The 21,854-nt window shown below is 40.6% G+C and overlaps 1 protein-coding gene across 2 annotated transcripts in view; it reads left to right on the top strand.

The window, feature by feature from the left end:
- GALNT9 (polypeptide N-acetylgalactosaminyltransferase 9) overlaps positions 1–21,854 on the top strand; it is a 581,478-nt gene that overhangs the window by 275,882 nt on the left and 283,742 nt on the right. The window contains exons 7-9 of one of the 2 annotated variants that reach the window (XM_056821945.1): positions 1,569–1,754; positions 6,880–7,017; positions 9,585–9,680. The exons of the other annotated variant lie outside the window; for it this stretch is intronic. Of the exons in view, the coding sequence (XP_056677923.1) occupies positions 1,569–1,754; positions 6,880–7,017; positions 9,585–9,680 (420 nt within the window). The remainder of the gene's footprint in view (positions 1–1,568; positions 1,755–6,879; positions 7,018–9,584; positions 9,681–21,854) is intronic. 2 annotated transcript variants of the gene reach the window in all.

Genomic DNA, 21,854 nt, shown 5'->3' with positions numbered 1-21,854 from the left:
CATCTAGTTTGTCTGGAATATTGAATTATAAAATGATTGTATGTAGGTGGCAAGAGGAGGCTGTTAGCACAAGCTGCATCTCTTGGGGTGAGGCAGCATCAGGTTGTGAAGTGGCCACAGACTCATAGAATTAGGACCCAGAAGGGGCTTCAAGATCACCTAGCCCAATCCCCTCTTTCTTCAAGTGATGGAACTCACGTCCAGAGAAATATAACTTGTCCATTCAAAGGGATAATTAGTAGCAGAACCAACATCCAGGTGTTCTGGTTCCAAATCATTGCCCCATTTTGCCACTTTAATATCAGACTAGGGAGTCTGAGCTTGATTTAGGATTCAGTGGGAAGTTACGGAAAGTTTTTGAGCATGGAGGTTACTCATCAACAGTAAGCATTCAGCATCCTAAGACATTAGACATAGATGCCCTAGAGGGATTGTGGAATCTCCTTCTTAGGGATAAGAGATGGCATTCTCACTTCTCCCTGGGAAGAGAGCAGGTTATACCCTATGTTACCCCTGACTACAGCTTCCTCAGGGATTTTCTATCCTGCCTAAATCAAAGAAGGTTTGGGAATCAAAAGAGCAAGATTCACACTTTGGGTTGACAGAACATGCTGAGAGGCAAAGTGTTGTCATGTAAAGGAGGCTGGACTTGCAGTCCGAGGACCTGGGTTCAAATTCTGTCTCTACTACTTGCCACCTGTGTGACCTTGGGCACCCCCGCTTGGCCTCAATTTCCTCTAAATTTTGTATATACTTTGCATATATTTATCTCTGTTCATAAGGGTGGCTAGGTGGTGCAGTGATCGAGCACTGGGCTTGGAATCAGGAAGACTCATCTTCATGAGTTCAAATCCAGCCTCAGACACTTACTAGCTGTGTGACTCTAGGCAAGTCAAAACCCTTAACTGTAAAATGAGCTGGGAAAGAAATGACAAACCACTCCAGTGTCTTTGCCAAGAAAACTCCAAATTGGGTCACAAAGAGTCAGACACTACTGAAATGATGAACAACGTCTGTTTTCATCTTTTCTCCCCCAATGGACTGTAAGCTCCTTGAGGGAAGGGATCGTCTTGATTTTATCTTTGTATTTCCAGTACCTAGCACAGGATCCAACAAGGAGGAGGTATTAAATAAATGTTTATCATTTAATTGAATTGGGTTATTAAACTCCAAATTAGTTGTGACATGACATGCCTATAAAAATCAGCTAGCTTCAGGCAGGTAGGTGGCTCAATGGATCCAAATACAAGCCTGGAAATAGAAGGACCTGGGTTCAAATCTGACCTAGTTCTATGACCCTTAACCCTCAATGCCTAACCCTTATTACTCTTCTGCCTTGGAACCAAGATGCAGTATCAATTCTAAGACAGAAGGTAAGGGTTTAAGGAAAGAATCAATTAGCTTCCCTCATATTGAACAAGCCTGTTTGTAACCCTGGTGGTAACTGTAGATGATGGTGAATCGCGGTCACTATGTAGCAAACAAAACATTTCCTCTCTCCCTTCTCTTTCGCACAATAGGGTTTTCTGGCCATGTTCACAGCTCAGGTCTCCATCCTCTCTTCCCAGGTGTGGCAGTGTGGAGGCAGCATGGAGGTGCTGCCCTGTTCCCGGGTGGCCCATATCGAGCGCACAAAGAAACCCTACAATAACGACATTGATTACTATGCAAAGCGGAATGCCCTGAGAGCCGCCGAAGTATGGATGGATGATTTCAAGTCTCACGTGTACATGGCCTGGAATATTCCCATGACGGTGAGCACCCGCTGGACAGGCAGACGCTGGAGAGGGACGAGGGAGGGCGAGCAAACGAAACGTCCCAGTCCTTCCTTCTCAAGCTGAGCTGAAGGAAGGGTCCCGTCACCTCCAGGAATTCACTCAACCATCTACCTCTCCCCTCCCCATTTATCTGAATAAAATCAGAGTCCTGATAAGACAACAGCTGGGAAACTAAAGCAGATGTTCACCTGTCTCCAATTCTGGAGAGCCCCTTAAGGCTGCCAACCCAGAACTAAAAGCAATTAATGGAAGTGGCAAAAAGACAAACCCTGGAATGATGGGGGGGGGGATGTTTAGCTGTAACTAGCAACTTTAGTATCCAAGGCAAACACTGTAAAGCACACCTTCAAATCAACTCTGTAATTCAATACCCAATAATACAAAAAAGCACCTGAGACAACTGAGAGGGAGGAGGGAGAGAGTTATCATGGGAATTCAGAGGTGAGCATTATTAACAGAGGTAGGGATGGGTCATTTTTTATTTTAGCTCATTATCCTTGCCAACTATGATAACCGATCAATCAACAAGCATTTATTAAGTGTTTACTATGTAAGGACTTTGACACCTGGGAAGTCCAACCACCTCATTTAATATAGGAGGAAATTGAAGCCTAGACAGTGGAAGCAACTTGTCCAAAGTTCTAGAATCTTCCTGATGGTCTCATGCCACTTCCTTGCAAAATGTCATCACTTTCCTTTCATCACACAGCTAAGAAGTAGCGACTGGAGGTCCTGGGTTCAAATCTGTCCTCAGACACCTCCTAGCTGTATGATCCTGGGCAAGTCACTTTCTCCCCATTGCCTAGCCCTTACCTCTTTTCTCTTTTGGAACCAGTACTTAAGATCAATTCTGAGACAGATGATAAGAGTTTTAGGGGAGTGGGAGGAAGTGATTGCTATGTGCTAGGCACTGTGCTAAGTGCTAGAGATATTAAGAACATTTCTAAATTCAGTTTCTGAATTTATATATATAAATATATATAATAAAATTTTTGATCTCCATAAATTTTGGCATCCAAAAGAAAGTCTCATTTACTCTACCCTAGGTATGACTCTGATTAGAGCTATTGCAGGCTGAAATAGGCTTCCTAAAGGAGTAGTAGGAACCCCTGCTGCCTCTCCAGCTAGCAGGTTTCAATCAGAGATTAAATGACCACTTCTCTGGGATGTCGTAGAGGGAATTCCCACACAAGCTAAATTATATGAACCCTGAAGTTCCTTACAATGCTAAGAATCTTCTTGCATGTGTGCATATGTGTGTGAGGGAGAAAGACAGAGACAGAGACAGAGACAGAGAAATGGAAAGGAGACAGAGAGCCCAAAACCCAGAGAGAAATAGAGAGGAAGATATAGAAACAGAAAGATAAAAAGAGCTAGACAGAGACACAGAGGATGACAGACAGTCAGAAAGAGACAGAGAGACACGGCTATAGAAAGAAGGCACAAGACAGATAGAAAGGAAGGCAGAAGATAAAGAGATATAAAGAGAGGAAGAGATAAATTAGGAAGAGAGACAGAGTGAGAAAAAGGGACACAGAGAGAGCAAAAGAGACAGAGACAGAAGAGAGGAAGAGAGACAGTTACAAAGGGAGAATGAATTTGAATTAGGACTGATCACCCCTAACATCAGGGGGCAACTCAAGATGCAATTATATTTTTTGAAAATAGCATATTTTCTTCTTTCACCTTGTAAGTGACTATACTTTGCATGTCAGGGCAGTATGTAATGGAGTTGGAGGACTCTAGATTTAAATAGTGGCTCTGCTGCTGAACCCCAATGTGACTTTCTCTGGGCCTCTCTTCAGGCATCTGAAAAAATGTGACCTCCTAGGTCCCTTCCAGATCTAAAATATATGACTCCCATCTATGAATCTGGACTATGAATCTAAGAATGAGGCAGAATTTGCTTGAGGTCTTCACACTGTTCTCAGCAAAACATGGATCATAAGGAATGGTGAGACAGAGGGAGTGAAGGAAATAAATGTAGACACACTCTAGGATAAAAGCCCTGACTTAGTAATTTGCTTGATGTCAAATAACCTAGCAGGGAAATTCAGAAGAGGAGTAGGAAACATGATTTCCTTTTGTCTGTGTGTTTTTAATATCCCGGAGTTTTCAGACCAAAAAGATAAAGGAAGGCAGTCGAAAAATGCCTTCACCCATGAGCAAAGATGGAGAGAGAGCCCAGCAGAGCCCATAAAACCTTGTTTTCCATAAAATGAACTGATTCAGACAATGTACAACATGACAGCGTCCCCATTAATACTCTAGCAGGAATTTATGATGCTCTGGTTGGTTGGACAGTGCATAAAGAATTAAGATTCCTGACCTACCAAGTTCTGTATATCCAAGTGCTGCTTGGCTACCCATTCCCATATCAATCAGATGAAGTCCTCTTGCTTATGCCCAGGGCTAGGCAACAACTAGAGTTGCCATCACCAGGAGATCAGTAGTTTGGGAACTTCCCCTTGTACTAGCAGAAACTCAAACCTACTTCTCATGTTCAGAACTCCCACAAGCCAATACCTCCAGAACAGATGTATGCCCACATGCTGAAATGCCTCTTCAAAGATGGCGCTGTTGAGTTGGGAACAATAGTAGCTAAAATCCCGGTGGGTGGGGGGTGGGGGAGAATTTTATTTTGTTCTTCAAGGCCTCAAATAAACATACAAAATTCCTGAAATTTTAACCAGGGAGGCCTCTCTCAGGATTTGGCTGGCTTCATCTAAGGCCATCTCAACTTTCTATGACTTAGCTAGTTCTAGTGAATTTTTTGCACCCCAGGGAGGTTGCAACTTGCCAAGGGTTGTATAGCTAATAATTATCAAAGGAAGAATTTGAACCCAGGTCTTCCAAACTCCAAGCCCAGCACTCCTTCTGTGAACAGATTGCCCTTTGTCCTCAACAAAGAATACCTTCCTTCTTTTAAGAATGAATTCATGCTTCCACCATCTACATCAAACTTCCCTGATCCCTCAGAAGCTACTGCCTTCCCTTCTGACTATCTTGTATTTAGATGACTTGTATTGATTTTGTATGTATTATCCATATATACACACTTATGTATATATGTATGTGTGTGTATACACACATATACTGGTCCTGAAAGCTGATCATTAAATGTTCAGTATCAGTATTTATATCTAAAAATAGGTAAATGCTACAAATCAGAACTTGATTAAACTTTTTGTTGATTGTCTAGACTTGAAGAAGTTACAAAAAAGACATCTACAACCAAAGAATGAGCAGGAGTATAAATTAAAATTTAAATATACCATTATTTATTTTCCTTGTGATCTTAAGTGTAAGCAATATATGTCTTTTTTCATAAGATGACAAACATGTAAACATGTATTCTCTGATAATATATGTACAACTTATATTATCTGCTTTCTTAGTGGAGGGGTAGGTTTTGGAGGGGAGGAGAGAATATGGGTTGAAAAAGATTAGGAAATGAATCTTAAGAAATTGTATTGATGTAATTTGGGGAAAATAAAATTTATATATTAAAAAAAGAAGTTCCAGAGAAAATGCTGAGAATATATATTAAACTTAAAAGGGTATTATTGTGCATCCTTTTTTTTTTCAGAGAGCTTGTTGTTAAACACTAACCACCATACCTCTGCAAACAAATACACATATATACATGCACATGCATGTGCCTATGTATATATGTATTTGTGTATATGTACCCACACATACACAAAGATTTGAGAGGCATGGCATAGTGGATAGAGAACTGACCCAGAGCCAGAAGGACTTGTCTTTTCATCCTGGGAAAGCCCGAGAGGGCTTGTGCCCTGATATTGGAACCTTCAAGAATATCTATTTTTGTATAAATATTGTTATGACTCCTCCAATAGAATGTAATAGAATTGTAAGAATTTAATTAATATTTCTACCCAGATATATATTTTATAAAGTTTATTAGAAAAGGTAGACAATCATTGTTTTAAATCTCATCATTCTTCTAAGTAACCTGATCACAAGTTGCCTAGCCTATCAGTTCCTTCCTCTTTCCCCCTTGCCTGCCTGCTCCTTCTGCATTCATTCAAAAGCAAAAAGCCTAGAAAAGACCTGCCCCCTTCCTTTTATTGACATGCAACATGTACACAGATGCAAAACCTGGCATAACTGGGTTATGTTAGGAATGTTGACGGACAGATCAAGCTACTCAGGAGGGCAAGGGAATGAACTTCCTTGACACAGAATGTAAGATCCCTGAGGCAGGCACTATGTTTTTATCTTCATATCTCCACTGCTTAGCACAGTGCCTGGAACATAATGGGTGTTTAATAAATGCTCATGAATTGATTGCGGCATGGGTTGCTTCCACATTCCATACTGCAATAATGTCTTCAAGTAGGACCTTACTCACCAGATTTGAGCCCATGCTTAAGAGTGCCCAATCCCAACTTTGGAGGAATATTTGCTACCACTGGGGATTTTACAAAGAATGTACTATCAGTTCTAAAGGCAGTTTCCAAAGAGAAGTTTCCAGGAATGTCCCAGTCTCTTGCAACCTTATTGAAATAAATAGGGAGTTCCCCCAGGGGAACTTAGAAGGGGACAAATAGCATTTGTGTGACTGTATAAATTTTGTTCAGCCTTCAATCCATCTACCTCATCATCATGCCTCCCACCCAGAAGACCGAGTTCTATCCAAAAAAAGTAGTAGAGGTCCTAGTCAGAGAGAATGATCATGAGTACCAAATGGAATAAATGAAAAAGATCTGCTAAGAATTCAAATTATATGACTATCGTAAAGACCCAAATAATGCTGGGAATGGGAGCATCCTTCCAGTTCTGTCACTCCTTTTGGATGATGCAAGATTAGCTGGTTACTGTTGATTTTTGTTGTTTAACTCCTTAGTCCCCATTCCATTCTGTACAATGTCGAGACAGCGAGAGGAGTGGCTGACAGGTCAATAAATGAAAGGACAAGCAAGGCAGTTTTTAATTTGGAGAGTCCCCATAACCCATCTATATAGATGAAAAGGTGGACAAGGCAATGTCTCAGGTCTATGACCTATGTAAAGAGAATCATGTGACCTGTGAGGTCAGCACACAGGACACCCGTGTCTCAATTCCCATTTCACAGAACCCAGGAGTGGACTTTGGGGATGTATCTGAGCGCCTCGCTTTACGTCAGAGGCTCCAGTGTCGCAGTTTCAAGTGGTACCTGGAGAACGTGTACCCTGAGATGAGGATCTATAACAATACCATCACCTATGGAGAGGTAAGGTGCCTTATTGAAATATGGCTTCCCTTAGTTGATATGTATTCTGCTTTGGGCAAAGCTGGCCTCCTTGTCCTGTCCTCCTTAGCATCTCCCATCCTCACAGAGTAGCGTGAAAAAAAAGTGCCTTTGAGACCTGGAAGTATGACCAGAGTATTAATTTATATTGTCTTTCCTGCCACTGTCACCCCAAACAAACCCACCATTTAATCCAAAAAAAGTAAAAGTCAGCTCTTATACTCCCACAGTGAAAATAAACATCCTTCAGCAGGGAGTTTTTTGTCTTTTTTCTCTTTGTGTATGTGTGACACCTAACTAGTTGTATGACCTTGAGCAAATCATTTAACTGCTGCTTGGCTCAGTTTCCCTATCTGTAAAAAGAAGACAAAGTAAGACAATAATAGCATTTACCTCCCAAGGTTGTGAGAATGAAATGGGAGAACCTGTGAAGTGCTTTGTGAACCTTAAAGCCCAATATAAATGCTAGGTATTGTTATTAATATTCATTTAGTTTTGTGTCATGGATTATTTTGGCATCTGGTGAAACATGTAGACTTCTCTAAATCATGTTTTAAATAATTGAATGAAATGCTAAATTTCAATTAAAGATAAGTGAAAATAAAAATGAATATTTTTCTCATCCAAATTCACAGATGCCCAAATTTTCATGGACCCCAAATCAAGAACCTACTAGGGAATATGATGTTCATGAAGGAGGTGTGGATTTGGTGGTCTAGGAAGCTCACACTATGGAGATTCTCTCTCCAATGCAGATTGCAAGTTAGCAATGACCCTAGGACATTGCCAGAGGTGCCTAAGGGTTAAGTGACTTACCCAGGATGACACAGCTATTAAGTGTGTCAAAGGCAAGATTTGAACCTAAGCCTTCCTTGCTACACGTCCAGTGATCTCTGATTCTCTCTGACACAGTGCATGAAATCATAACATTTTACTTGCTGCTTTTTCTTTATATTCTCAGCACCATGAGAGGAATAACCAAGGAGATTTTCTGTTAAAGAGCAATATCTTAGAATAGACAAAATTTAGGAACTGGTTTTCTGTGCAAGATCAAGTAAGATCTGTCATGTAGGGGGGCAGCTGGGTTGAAATCCAGGTCCAGAGACAGAGGAGGTCTTGGGTTCAAATATGACTTCCTTTCTTTGTGACCCTGGGAAAGTCATTGCCTAGCCTTTACCTTTCTTCTGCCTTAGAATCAGTATTGATTCTAAGGTGGAAGATAAGGATTTAAAAAACAAATCTGCCATCTGAGGAATCTAGCTAAATCTGTGGAAGATTTGGAAGTCGCATGGTATATCCAATAGAATGTGGACTTGGAGTGAAGAACATATAGGTTCAAATCCTGCCTCCAACATTTGTTAGTTATATGATCTTTGGCAAGTCACAGCTTCTCTGGGCCTCCATTACTCATCTCTGAAATAGAGGTATTGGACTCAGTGGTCTCCATGGCCTTTTTCAGCTCAGTCTGTGATTCTGTGATTTCATGATTTATTCCTATTCTGAGTCTCTTTCATTAGTCTCAGCCTTTACCTCCTCCTTGAGGTGATGAACCCTGTCAATTTATCATTCACACAAGGAAACAGGGCAGACTTCCATAATGTCTTGTCAGTGGAAACCTCATTGTTATAAGAGAATATGATGTGAGGGACTCTGGATGCTTGGTGGACCTTTCCCGGGGTCCTAGACCAAAAATGCCTCACTCTCTCCAGAAAGACATTTTTCTAGAGTCAGTGGACTCATCTTCTACTGATCTGTTCTGCCAGCCCACTCTCAGTATTTTCTCTTTCCTTGGGACACTCTGGGCCCAATGACCCAAGGTTGCTTCTTCCAAGAGCTCATGAGAGATTTGGGAAATGAGGGACCCAGTGAAGGGTATGAGTTAACTTGGACTAACAGGTATGGGCTGAGAGGGAATACACCCCAACAAGGCAAGGCCCCAAACCCAAACTTGGGAGAGGCCATCAAATCATCACTACCATTGCTAATAGTATATATGGCTTGCATTTATATAATACTTTAGGGTTTGCATTGCATTTTATAAATAGTAGCTCATCTTATCCTCACAGAACCCTGGGAGGTCGGTACTATTAATATTTCCATTTTACAGATGAGGAAACTGAGGCAGGAAGCAAATAAGTAACATGTCCAGGCTCATGCAGCCAGTAGTTTCTGAACACAAGGCTTCCTGACTCCAGGTCCAGGAGTTGTACAGTACCAGTCCCTGCTATTGTAAAGAGTGTAATAGTGTACTCTTCTATGACTCCACTTACCATGTCTGTGAATGCCCAAACCAAAACTTCCATCCCTGGCCACCATTCCCCTGTATGTATTGTTGCCCCCTTCCCAGAATAAACTCTTAGAGGATAGGTTGGGTCTCTAGCACCTAGGACAGTGCTCAGAATGTTCTAGGTATATTTTTAATTCATTCAATGAATTCATCATTCATTCGTTCAAGAATCATTCATTCACTGGAATCTTGAACTCCTAGCCTCATGCATGAGACAGATACTGGCTAATAATGCGGTTTTTCCTTTGGTTCCTGGGCATAGGTGAGAAACAGCAAGGCCAGTGGCTACTGCTTGGACCAGGGAGCAGAGGATGATGATAGAGCAATCCTATATCCTTGCCATGGGATGTCCTCACAGGTAAGCAGGGGACCATAGAACGGAAACTGAGGAAATGAAACAGAATGGGCACAATCTGAAGGTTGGTTTTGGGGAGAATCCCGGATTTGGTTTGATCAGTAAAAGTTCAAGAAATGAGCACATGCTGTGACATGGAGAAAAGACTAGAGTTGGGCAATATGAGCATTTCTCATGGCGTACAACACACCGGAGACACAACAAGGACTTTGTTATAATGCCCTATATTATATATAATATGTATTATATGTACTATATGTAATAGAATATGTATAGATGCAGTGTTTAATGCCAGAAAATCTCCCTCTCTGTGGCAGGCAGGTCTTAGGGCAAGTCACTTGTGTTACAGTGAAGACTCCAATCCTCCACTGGACAATCACACATTTAGTCTTTTAAGAAGTAAAATTTGGAGCAACTGGGTAGCTCAGTGGATTGAAAGCCAGACCCAGAGATGGGTGGTCCTCGGTTCAAATCTGGACTCAGATAATCCCTTGCTATGTGACCCTGGGCAAGTCACTTAACCCCCATTGCCTAGACTTTACCACTCTTCTACCTTGGAACCAATTACAGTATTGATTCTAAGGTGGAAGGTAAGGGTTTAAAAAAAGAAATAAAAGTGGATTTGCATTGCCATGATGGGGATGAGGAAGGTAAGTCCTATAATTTTCAAACCTTTCTTGGGGCACAGAGGTGCTTGGCTGTATTCTACATAGACCAAGTCTCATTGTTTGTGATTATTCAGTCATTTTAATTATGTCTGACTCTCTATAACCCCATTTAGAGTTTTCTTGGCAAAGATGCTGGAGTGGTTTGCCATTTCCTTTTCCAGCTCAGGTGTCAGAGGAAGAAACTGGGGCAAACAGAGTTAAATTACTTGCCCAGGGTCACACAGCTAGAAAGGTTCTAAGGCCAGATTTGAACTTGGGAAGTTGGGGCTAAATCCAGGAATGACACTGGATCTGTGGTACTGACTAAGAGCTTATATACCTCCTCCTATTCCAAGCATCTTATACTAAGGAAGAGGATGCTTGGAAAACTAAGAGGTTGAGGGACTTGCCCAAAGTCACACAGCTGGAATGTGTCTGAGATGGGTCTTGAGCCATCTTCCTGGCTTCATGTTCAACTTTTTATCCACTATGCCATGCTTACTCTTTTCTTCAAATATGAAATAGAAGTTATGATGATGGTGGTGAGGGTGATGATGATGGTGACAACAATGACCATGATGTTGATGGTAGCCCAGAGTCATTGTGAAGATCAAAAGAGATCATGTTTATGAAGCATTTTAGAAAGACTATATAAATGTGACCTATTATTACATTCTGCAAGTGAAATACAATGGGGATGGTAAGTCTAAAGGTAAAGAAGAGTAGCATGATAACTGCCTTCAGCTCTTTGAAGGGTCATCCTGGTCTTCTTTGCCCCAGAAGCCAAAATTAGAGGCAATTGAGAAGAATTTGCCCTTTCAGAGTTGAGCTCAATATGAGGAAAAAAAGTTCCTAACACTTAGGGGAAGGGGTATGAACTACCACAAGAGACTGTGGGCTCCCCTTGTATAGTTTATTTTTTTTTTAATCCTCTCCTTCCTAGGCATCAATTCTAAGTGTCCATTGTAAGATGGAAGAAGAGTGGCAAGAGCTAGGAAATCAGAGTTAAGTGATTTTCCCAGAATCACAGAGCTAGGAAGTGACTGAGGTCAGATTTGAATCCAGACCCACCTCTCTCCAAGCCTATCACTCTATCCACTGCTTTTCTTTTTTAAACTTCTGTTTTAGTATTGATTCTAAGACAGAAATACATTTTCAAATAAAAGATGACTGATACCTCCTCAGAGGTGCGTTTCAAGGATTGTAGGATCATCATTCTAGTGCTGGAAGGGACTTCAGAGGCCACCTAATCCAACTCTTTTGTTTTACAGAGAAGGAAACAGAGGCATCTTGAGATAAAGTGACTTGCGTAGGGTTATAGAGGTGATGAAGTTGGGATCTGAACCCTGGTACTCTGATTACAAATCCATCCTGGAATATTGTTCCAGATTCCAAATCCCTTTCCATTATACCTTTCCATTGCCTTTTATTCTTGTTCAGGTATGAATTGATCCAGATAATTTCTTAGTTCTGGGATTTTGTGATTCTGGGAAACCTTAAATCAGCCACTGCATGTGAAGATAAAAATGAATACAGAAACAAAATACAGGATCATAACTCTAAAATCAGAAGGGATTTCAGCGGTCATGGAGTCCAACCCTCTCATTTTTACAGATGAGACAACTTAGGCCCAGCAAAGTGAAGTGTTTACTTAAGACCATACAGGTAGTTAGTCACAGAGCTCAGACTCAAATCCAGGACAACAAAATCCTAACTCTTTCCACTCTATGCTGTTTCTCTTATATTTATGGTTTTACTAATTAGGGGACCCTTGGGTCTGCTGGAGCATCCAAGAGATCTCTTGATGCTCCCACCATGACTTTTCCAATGGGAACAAAATATGGTCCCTTTGAGAGAAGGGACAAGCTGAAATGGAGACCCCTGCCCAGGCAGGTGACCCTCACAAAGCTCTCTTCCCTAGAAAGACATCAAAGACACCTATGGACAAGCTCTTCTAGGGATGAGGTTATTATCAATCTTAGCCCCCTCCCCTAAATACATACACAGCTGGAAACCAGAGTTTCCCACATCAGTCTGGGGGTTCAAAACTGAAAAGTAATGCACACTGCTGTTCTGTCTATCATTTCTCTTTAATAGGGTGCTTCTGGATCCCTGTGGCTTTATTGCCTCAGGTTTTCTTCTTGTTAATTGTCCAATTTCTTTGGGAGACAAAAAGAGACTTCGTTGCTCCCAGTTGATAAGCAGAATTCAATTCTATTTCCAAGTGGATGGATTTTAAAAAAGAATTTCCTTCCCAACTCATGTTTTCAATAATGGCCCTTATTTTTTTGATGAAACTTGGATGTTATTTAAATTAAGTCTAAGTCTTCAATGTTACTTCCCCTCCCATGTGTCCTTTTGGACTCTTTTGATATATTATCTAAATCCAGGCTACATTAATGAACAAACACCCATTCACACAGAAAAAAATTCTGACCTTATCCCAGACAAGGCAATTAATGACAGTCCAGCCCAGCAGATTGGCTTCAAATCACCATTTGTACCTCTGCAGAGCAACATGAGGAGGTCTGCAGAGCATAAATGGGGCTCCCTGTGGTTGACTGCCATGCACTGATGGGTCAACCCTTATTACAACAAAGTAGAAAAGCACCTGACTTCCCTTCCCTCCCTCTACCTTTAGTGGTCTCATTAAGAGATACTTGACTGACACTTTCCCAGTGAATTTTAGCTGAATAGCCTTTGATTGTGGTAACAAAATGGAATTGCTAAATTAGATGCAAATGAGCTGCCCTTGAAGAAATCCAATTTACAGAGCCTGTCAAAACTTGTGAGGATGATTCTACAGCAGGAACCATTTTTCTACAGATCAGAAGGTTACAGGTTCAAGTTCTGTTAGAATGAACCTCTGTAATCTCCAGGCTTCAGGTTCTTCCAGGCAACAATGTAAGATAATGAAGTAAGTGGGGTAGACTGAAGTCAATTCTTTCCACAAATACTTCCCCATCCAGTGGCTAAAAGTATAAACCAAACACCACCAAGCACATTCAACTAAAACCTGTCTTTCCAAAGTTGCCAGTGGTCTAATTGCCATATATGGTGTCCTTTCCCCATTTCTCATCCTTCTTAAATCTTCTTCAGCCTTGGAGGTCAGTCATTCAACGAGACCTTTTAGGCTCCTACTATATCCAAGCACTGGATCAGGTGTAAACATGGAAAGGCAAAAATATGTTTTCATTCTTTTTTTAACACCATCGCCATCTGTTATATAATCAATACTGGTACCAAGACAGAAAAACAGTGATGGCTAGGCAGTTGTGTTAAGTGACTTGCCCAGAGTCAAACAACTAAGAAGTTTCTAAAGCCAGATTTGAACCCAAGATCTCCTGACTCCAGGCCTGGCTCTCTATCCACTGAGTTACTTAGCTATCTCAGAAAGTCGACATTCTAATGGGAAAGAAAACTATAACAAACTACCATTGACTTTTTTTCCTGAAAACTCTCTCTTCTCTGTTATTGTGCCACTGATCTCTCCAACCCATCTTACCAATCCTTCGTAGTGTCCTTTGGTGGATCTTCTTCCAAGTTTCACCTACTTTATAACTTTGGATATTCAGGAGTCTATCATGGGTCTTTTTTTCTTTTCCTCTATACCAGCAATTCTTAACCTGTGACACTACAGTTTTCTAAAAACATCTTATGATACCTGTATTATTCATTTATTATCATGTATATTTTATTTCATGCATTTAAAAACTTGAATCTAAGTAGGGATCCATAGGCTTCACCAGATTTCCAAAGGGCCCATGACACCAAAATGGTTATCCCCTGCTCTATGCTATCTAGTATGGATTCTAAAACAGAAAGGATTAAAAAAATATTTAAACCATGGTTTTACATTTCCTTGAATCTCTGGTACCTTACATGGTGCCTACATATAGGAGGAGCCTAATAAAGTCTTGTTGAATGGCTAAGTCTCAGGCTGGAATGGTTTAAGAAGGATGAGAAATGGGAAAAGGCCACCCAATCTGCCAATTAAATGATTGGCAACTTTGAAGAGAAGCTTTAATTGAATGTGGTAGCCTCATCAGCTACCATAGACTTAATTATCATCTCTATACAGATAATTTTCAGCTCAATATACAATTTTCAGCTGTTCAGCTTAAAACTATACCAAGACTTTGGGAGCATCCTATATCCAGCCCTAATCTCTTTCCTGAGTGCCACAACATCAGCTGCCTTTTGGATGTCTTTTCCTATATATCTGGTAGTCATCTCTTTTTCAACACAAAATAAAACTCAGCATTTCCTGTCTTGAACTTCCCTTTTACTGCTTAGAACACTACCAGCTTCCCAGTTATTTAAGCTTGTAACTTCAGAGTCATCTTCAAATCCTTTCTCAAACTCACTCAACTCTCCAATCTGTTCAAAATCTTGTTATTTTCTACTTGCATGTTTCTCATATGTGTCCTCTTCTTTGCATTCAAATAGCCATCACCTCTCACCTAAACTATTACAACAACCTTCTAACTAGTCTCCCTGCCTTAAGTTTCTCCCCACTCCAATCCATTCTCCACTCAGCTACTGATAAACAAGAGGGCTACTACCTCCAAGATTAAATATAAAATCTTCAATCTGAGATTTAAAACCTTTCACAACCTGACTCCTTCCCAAATTTCCAGTCTCTTTACACCTCACTCCCCTGTCCATCTTGTGTTCAGTTGTTCCAGTTGTTTTTCTACTCTTCATGATCATCTTTGGGGATTTTCTTGGGAAAAAAAATTACCTTCCCCAGCTCCTTTTACAGATGAGGAAACTGAGGCAAACAGGGTTAAGAAACTTGCCCAGGGTCACATAACTAGGAAGTGTCTGAGGCTAAATCTGAATTCATGAAAATGAGCCTTCCTGATCCAAGTCCAGTGATCTGTCCATGGTCCCACATAACTTACCCTATATTCTTGCAATACTGTCCTTTCTATTCTGAGCACATGACACTGTCTCCCAGACTCTGTGCATTTTCCCTGACTGTCACTCAGGATGTTCTCCCTCCTCATTTCTGCCTTCTAGCTTCTCTGCACTTCTTCAGGACAGCTCAGATTCCCACTTTCCACAGGCTTGTCTTAGTTCACACACACACACATCCATTGCCCTTACTATCCTGCCCCCCTTTCCTCCTCTCTAGTATCATCCTTCTGAGCTCACCTTACAGTTACAAAAAGATATCTCCTTTATTATAAGTTTCTTGAGACCAGAGACAGTGTTTTGACCATTCCTTATATCCCTGGCACTTAGGACGGTGCCTAGCACATAGTAGGCACTAAATGTTTGTCAGCTGGTGACTAAGGAATATAGCTTTATGGTTTAGTTTGACCCTGTCCAAGTTCCTCCAGTTCTAAATCAGTTCTCACTAGGAGAGAATGGAAATGAGTAAGTGGTGCTCTCACATTCACCAGCCTTCGGTAGGAATTGGTTAGTTTTTATACATTCTCTCCAATGCCTTGTCAGTCTTTAACAACAAAAATGGGGCTTTATGAAAGGAAGCTTTTAGAGAAGCGTGGGGCTTTGTTTGGGGTTTAGGGACGGGATAGAGTTGGAAATAAAAGAAATAACTTCATGAGGAAGGTCATCCTAGAAGCACCCTGCAGTAGCTAATAGACATGGACTCTTCATTCTTGAACCATTCACTCATTTCATCCTTCATGGTCTCTCCTCTGGAAGCAAAAAACTCAGAGGTTCAGGCATGCCATGCTGACTCCCTGAGAAGAGATAGCATGCTCTCCATCCTCTCTGAGCATAGCTCCAAGTGTAAAATAACCTTCCCTCTGCTGCCCTGCTGTGAATGCCCCGATATGGGGAATTATCGCATCCTATACCCTTCTCTGAACCACCATGATTCCTTTGGGCAAAGTGCCCTGAGGGTTCAGCTATTTCAGTCCCATCCAGACTCACTGGCCTCTTCTGCATTCTCTAATGCTTCACTATTTTTCCCTAAAGAGGAATATGCTCAATACCTGAGACTGATCTCCACCTGAGGTAGAGTGGCTGATGGGAGAACTAATCCCCCAGTTCCTTTCACTGCACATTCTCTTGGCTTTTCCTCATTGGCATTCTGCAGTGACCTGAATGGGGCTTAGACTATTGGGGAAGGGCTGCTTTCTTATGAGTTGGGCATTTTTTGCAAATAAATATGGCTTGGAGTCACTCACTTGCCTCCAAGTTAATTAATGATTACACAGCTGGGAAACTTGTATCTTCTCCACTAGCAGTTATACAATTAATACAGGGTGAGGGCCACAGCTGTACCAGTCCTAATTCCAAGCGTTGGGAGGGGGAAGCCCCATTCGAGATTAGCATTTTTTAAAAAGGAAATGAAAACATCTGTCATCAATCTGAGATCAACCTTACTTGAAACAGCTGGATTTCACCTTGTGACATTTCCTGAGCTTTAGTTTCTAATCACTTTTCTGCCTTGGGGGAAGAGTCCTAGCAGGAAAAGAGTAAGGAAGAGGGAATCAGGTAAGTCTCGAGCTGTAGATAAGAACTGGACTGAGAGTCAGGAAGACCTGGGTTTTTATCCTGCTTCAGACACACTTATAAGCCCTATGACCCTGATCAATTTAAGTTTATCTCATTGGGTTCTCACTTTTGTCATCAGTAAAATGAAGAGGTAGAAGTAATGGTTTCAAAGTTCCTTTCCATCTTCAAAACTATATTATAATCATCTCTAACCAAAAAACAAAGCAAGTATGTTATAGTGCATTGCTTTCTATCTGGAGTCTGAAAGACCAGTGTTTGAATCCTGTTTCAGACACACAGACTGTGTGATCTCTGCACAAGTCACATAACCCATATAAGCCTTGGTTTCTCCATCTGTAAAATGGGGGCATTGGATTCCAAGACCACTGAGGTGCCTCCCAGCCTATGATTCAAGTCTGGTCAAAAATCCTGCCAGGTGAAGACCACGAGCCTCTTTGTGTGACAAATTCACACAGCTCTGATTCCTGTTAATCCTGCTCCTGATTTGCCCCTTCTCTTTTCTAATCCCTATCCAACCTTCAAAGTCTGGCTAAAAAAGTCAATGTGATCTTAAACTCCATTAGGAGGTATGATGTCCCGGATGTGGGACCAAATGATTCTACTTTCCTCTAATATGGTCAGACCCCATCTGGAGTCTCTGTTCAGTGCTGGGTCCACATTTTAGGAAGACAGCAGAGATAAGGTAAAGAATGACAAAAATTATGAAGGATCACAAGGCCATGCCATTTGAGAATCAAATATGCTGGGACAACTTGACCCAGGGAAAAGAAAACTCTCGGATGGTATAATAAGTGGCTCAAGTGTTTGAAGGGAAGGGAAGAAACAGAAATAGGCTTTTTCTGTTTGACCCTGAGGGTAGAAAGGATGGCAATGGGCTTAAGGGCCAAAGACAGATTTAAGCTTGATATCAAGGGAAAAGGACCTGTGAACTATGGGTTTATAAAATGATGAAATTCCCAACAGATACCAAGTACTGTCCTAGACATGTAACCAAATAATCAGCCCCTCCTTGTTCAAGCACATCTTCTTTAGTTGGGGGGTTCCTGGTATACCCTGTTTAGGTGCATGGTTAGCCTGGAGAATAAAACTAACCTCTTTGGGAATCTGGGAGAATGAGAGGTGATAGTTCTCTTATAGTATTCCAAGGGCTGGCATGTGGAAAAGGAAAGAAATTTGTTCAGTTCCCCCCTCCCCCCGCCACAAAAGGCACATTTAGAGAAAGGAAGGAACCAAGTATTTATTAAATACCTACTACATATCAGGCACTATACAAATCGCTTTACTAATATTATCTCATTTAATCTTTATAACAACCCTATGAGGTAGGTGATGTTATTAGCCTCATTTCACAAATAACAAAAGTGAAGCAAACACGGGTTATGTGTTTTCTTGACTCCAGGTTTAATGGTCTATCCAGTGAGCAACCTAGTTACCTATAGGGAAGCTGGGTAGCTCAGTGGATATATTACTGGGCCTTGAGTCAGGAAGTCATGAGTTCAAATCCAGACTCAGATATTTACTAGGTATATAACCATGAGCAAGTCACTCAACTCTATGTGCCTCAATTTCCTTATCTGTAAAATGAACTTGAGAAGGAAATGGCAAAACCTCTCCAGGATCAAGAAAACCCAAATGGGGTCACAAAAAATCAAGCATTACCACAATGACTGAACAATGATTTTTTAAAGCTACCTCTAACAATAGGAAGGTGGGAGGAGCATTAAAAAGAGAAAAATTTAGACATGACATCAAGAAAGTCTTCCTAACAAGTAGAGCTATCCAAAAGTGGAATGGGATGCCTTGGAAGGGACTGAGTCCCCCTCCCTACAAAGCTCAAAATAGAAGGTGTATAATCATTAGTAGAAGAGACTCTCAGGGGTATGGATACACATACCAATCATTGCAAAGAATATTGGACCTCAACACACACTAACAAGTGGGAAAAAGAGAAACTTGGAACATTTTTTCTCCTTTTCTTCACATTTTGGTAAGCCCTTATTTAAGGCAAAGGCACTAAGGAGAAAATTTCCTTTCAAACCCTCCTGGAGGGCAGAGGGGTAACAGGACCAGTGTTTGATGCCAGTCTGTCAAACTCCATCTTCATAGCTGATGCCTTTGGCAATTCTATAAACAGGTGGACAGTCTCACACTTTGTCTCTCTTGATTGAAAATTAGTCTGGGCAGATCCATGAGTGCTAGCTAGGAAGTGGAGATTAAAAGCTCCTTTCACTTATCAGGATGTCAGCAGCCAGGCAACTCGTAGTGATAGGAAGGGACTTACTCTCTGAAAAGAGGCATGGCTGCTTACGTAAGTAGCATATTGCTCATTCCTTCCAAATGGGGAGGGGCACCAGATGTTGAGAAGATTAGGTGCAGGAGGTTCTCAGAACCACAGACCAATTCCCCCAAGAGCAAAGCTGGAAACAAGTGTGAGGAACCCTAGGGTTCTCAATGTACACTATGAGGTGCTGGAAAAATTGGGAACCAAAGGACCTGTGTCCAACTGAAGGACCACGGCCCTTCCCTGGTCATCCATTCCCCCATTTTTCCAACTGTGAAAAGAGGATGCTGAGCTAGATGAGCTCCAAGACCTCTTCTAGCTATAAGCATATAATAATGCAACATAATATTGTCTGTATTGTTGTATTAATAATGTTTTATTACTATATTAGGAATGAATACAATATAAGATTATTTTATTATATTGTTACAGCTGATCCCTACCTGTAGAACTCACCCCATGAGTGAAATTGCCACCATGACTACATCTGGTAGCATCTTCAACATTCAGTGTTTGTTGTCCCCTATTTCTCTTCCAAGAGAATGGAGTATATTTTTCCATCTTTCATAACATCATAGATTAAGAGAAAGAACAGAACCCTAAAGTATTTCTGCACTGCTCTAGATGCAAGGGATACAAGTATAAAGAGAAAAACAATATTTTCAAAGAGCTTACATTCCAATGAAGTAGACAAGAGGTACCTACTAAAAATATAGAATAAACGTGAAGTTAATAAATGCAAATATATACAAAGTAGTCAAAGAGAGATGGAAGGAATTAGCAGTTGAAGGGATCAGGAAAGGTTTCATGCAGAATAGTGGGCTTGAACTGCCTCTTAAAGGAAGAGAGACACTCTATGAAGCAGTGATTGGGTGGGGGGGGCAGTGTAATGCATTCCAGGTATAGGAGACAGCCAGGAGAAAGCACAGAATTAGATGAAAAATGGAGTGGCCTGTGTGAAGAACAGGAGGGCCAGTTAAACTAAATTGTAGAGTACATGGGAGTTAAGGGGGAGCAATGTCTGACTTTAGCTTAAGAGTTGGAAAGGGATCATAAAGATTTAGAGCCACGAGGGACATTAGGAAACATTTCATCTAATTCCTTTGTTTTTCCAATGAGGAAAACTAGGCCAGAGAGATGAAGTAATATGCCTAGAACCTCACATGCAGTGAATGGCATAGGCTCGATTTTTAACTCAAGTCCTCTGACTCCAAATTCAGCATTCTTTCCATTATACTACTCAGTCCTCTAGAACCAAGATTGAGGGTCTTTAGTCAGAGTTCAACCACAATCAAGTGGATAGATGGACGGACGGATGGATGGATGGGTGCAGTTACATTGTTGGGACCATCATGTTTAGTCAATGTATTGCCCTCCTAATTCTGCTCTCTTCACTCTGTATCAGTTCATGCCAAACTTTCCAGGTTTCTATGAATTCTCCATATTCTCTGTATTTTTTATTACACAGTATTAATATTATTATTCATTCATCCATTCCCCTGTCAATGGGTTCTGAACTTTTTTCCCAATATTTTGCTATGAGAAAATTATACTACTATGAATATTTTGGTATGCACATAAAGGACACATAAATTGAAGATATACACACATATATCCCAAATAGAAGGACAATATAGAATGGGAGGATGAGTGATTCTTGCAAAGTCTCTCTTTAAAATTATTTATTCACATTTTCAACTCCAAAATTCTAGTCCTGGGCATATAGGCCAGAGGTCAAAAACAGTGAATGAATATGTATGTGTATATATATATATATACACACAGAAATATAAACAATTATGTATATAGATACAACTATAGAGAAATGTGTATGTATTTAGAGATATCTATATAATAAATTTATCTATATGTAGATATAAACATATAGAATAACTTTGTATATATAATGTATAAATATGTCTATAGATGCATCCAAACATATATAGGTATATATGTATAAATATCTATTTGTATACATATATACAGATAGATATATCTATATTGATAGATAACTACATTTATACATATGTTTGTATGTATGCACATGTATGTGGATAGGAGAGAGAGAGAGAGAGAGAAACCAAAAAGAAAGAAAGAGACCAAGAAAAAGAGAAAGAGAGAGAGACCAAGAAAGAGATAACCAGAGAGAGAGAAAGGAGAGTGGGAGAGGAGGAGAGAAGAAGAGAGAGGAGAGAAAGAGTGAGAAGAGAGAGAGGGGAGAGAGAGAGAGAGAAAAAGGAAAGACAGAGAAAGAGAGAGAGGGAAAGTGTGAAAGAGAGAGACAGAGACAGAGAGATATGGATGGATAGATGTGTAGCCTTTCTTTGACTTTGATCTCTGGTCTATGTCTAGTAGTAGAGTCAAAAAATATGAAGAATTTAATAACTTTAGAGAGACACTTTGCAAGGGTCACTTGTCATTCCTATTCCTTTATTTGGCACTGAAGATTATTCAAGTGCTCACATTAAGTATGGATTGATCCTCTACACTGTGCATAAATTTCACTGGTAAGGAATAGGATTGATTTCTCCATATGGTCTTGGAGACCAAGAAGCTATCAGAGGTCAGTTCATTAAACTTCTCTCCAAGGAAAAATGTAGAAGATGAGTCTCAATTCTCTCCAGACCAGTGACTTTGAAAATGGAAGGAAACCCAAAAAAGACCTGTACAATTCAGCCTTATCCTCATGGGTGTTAAGTTAAATTGTGTTAAAAAATGGAAGTCCAGGCAGCTAGGTGGTTGAGTAGATAGAAA

This window comes from Monodelphis domestica, chromosome 3, assembly GCF_027887165.1.
Source record: "Monodelphis domestica isolate mMonDom1 chromosome 3, mMonDom1.pri, whole genome shotgun sequence".
NCBI classification, from domain to species: Eukaryota; Metazoa; Chordata; class Mammalia; order Didelphimorphia; family Didelphidae; genus Monodelphis; species Monodelphis domestica.
Note: the sequence above shows the minus strand (reverse complement) of the source record. Positions and strands in the feature narration are given on the sequence as shown.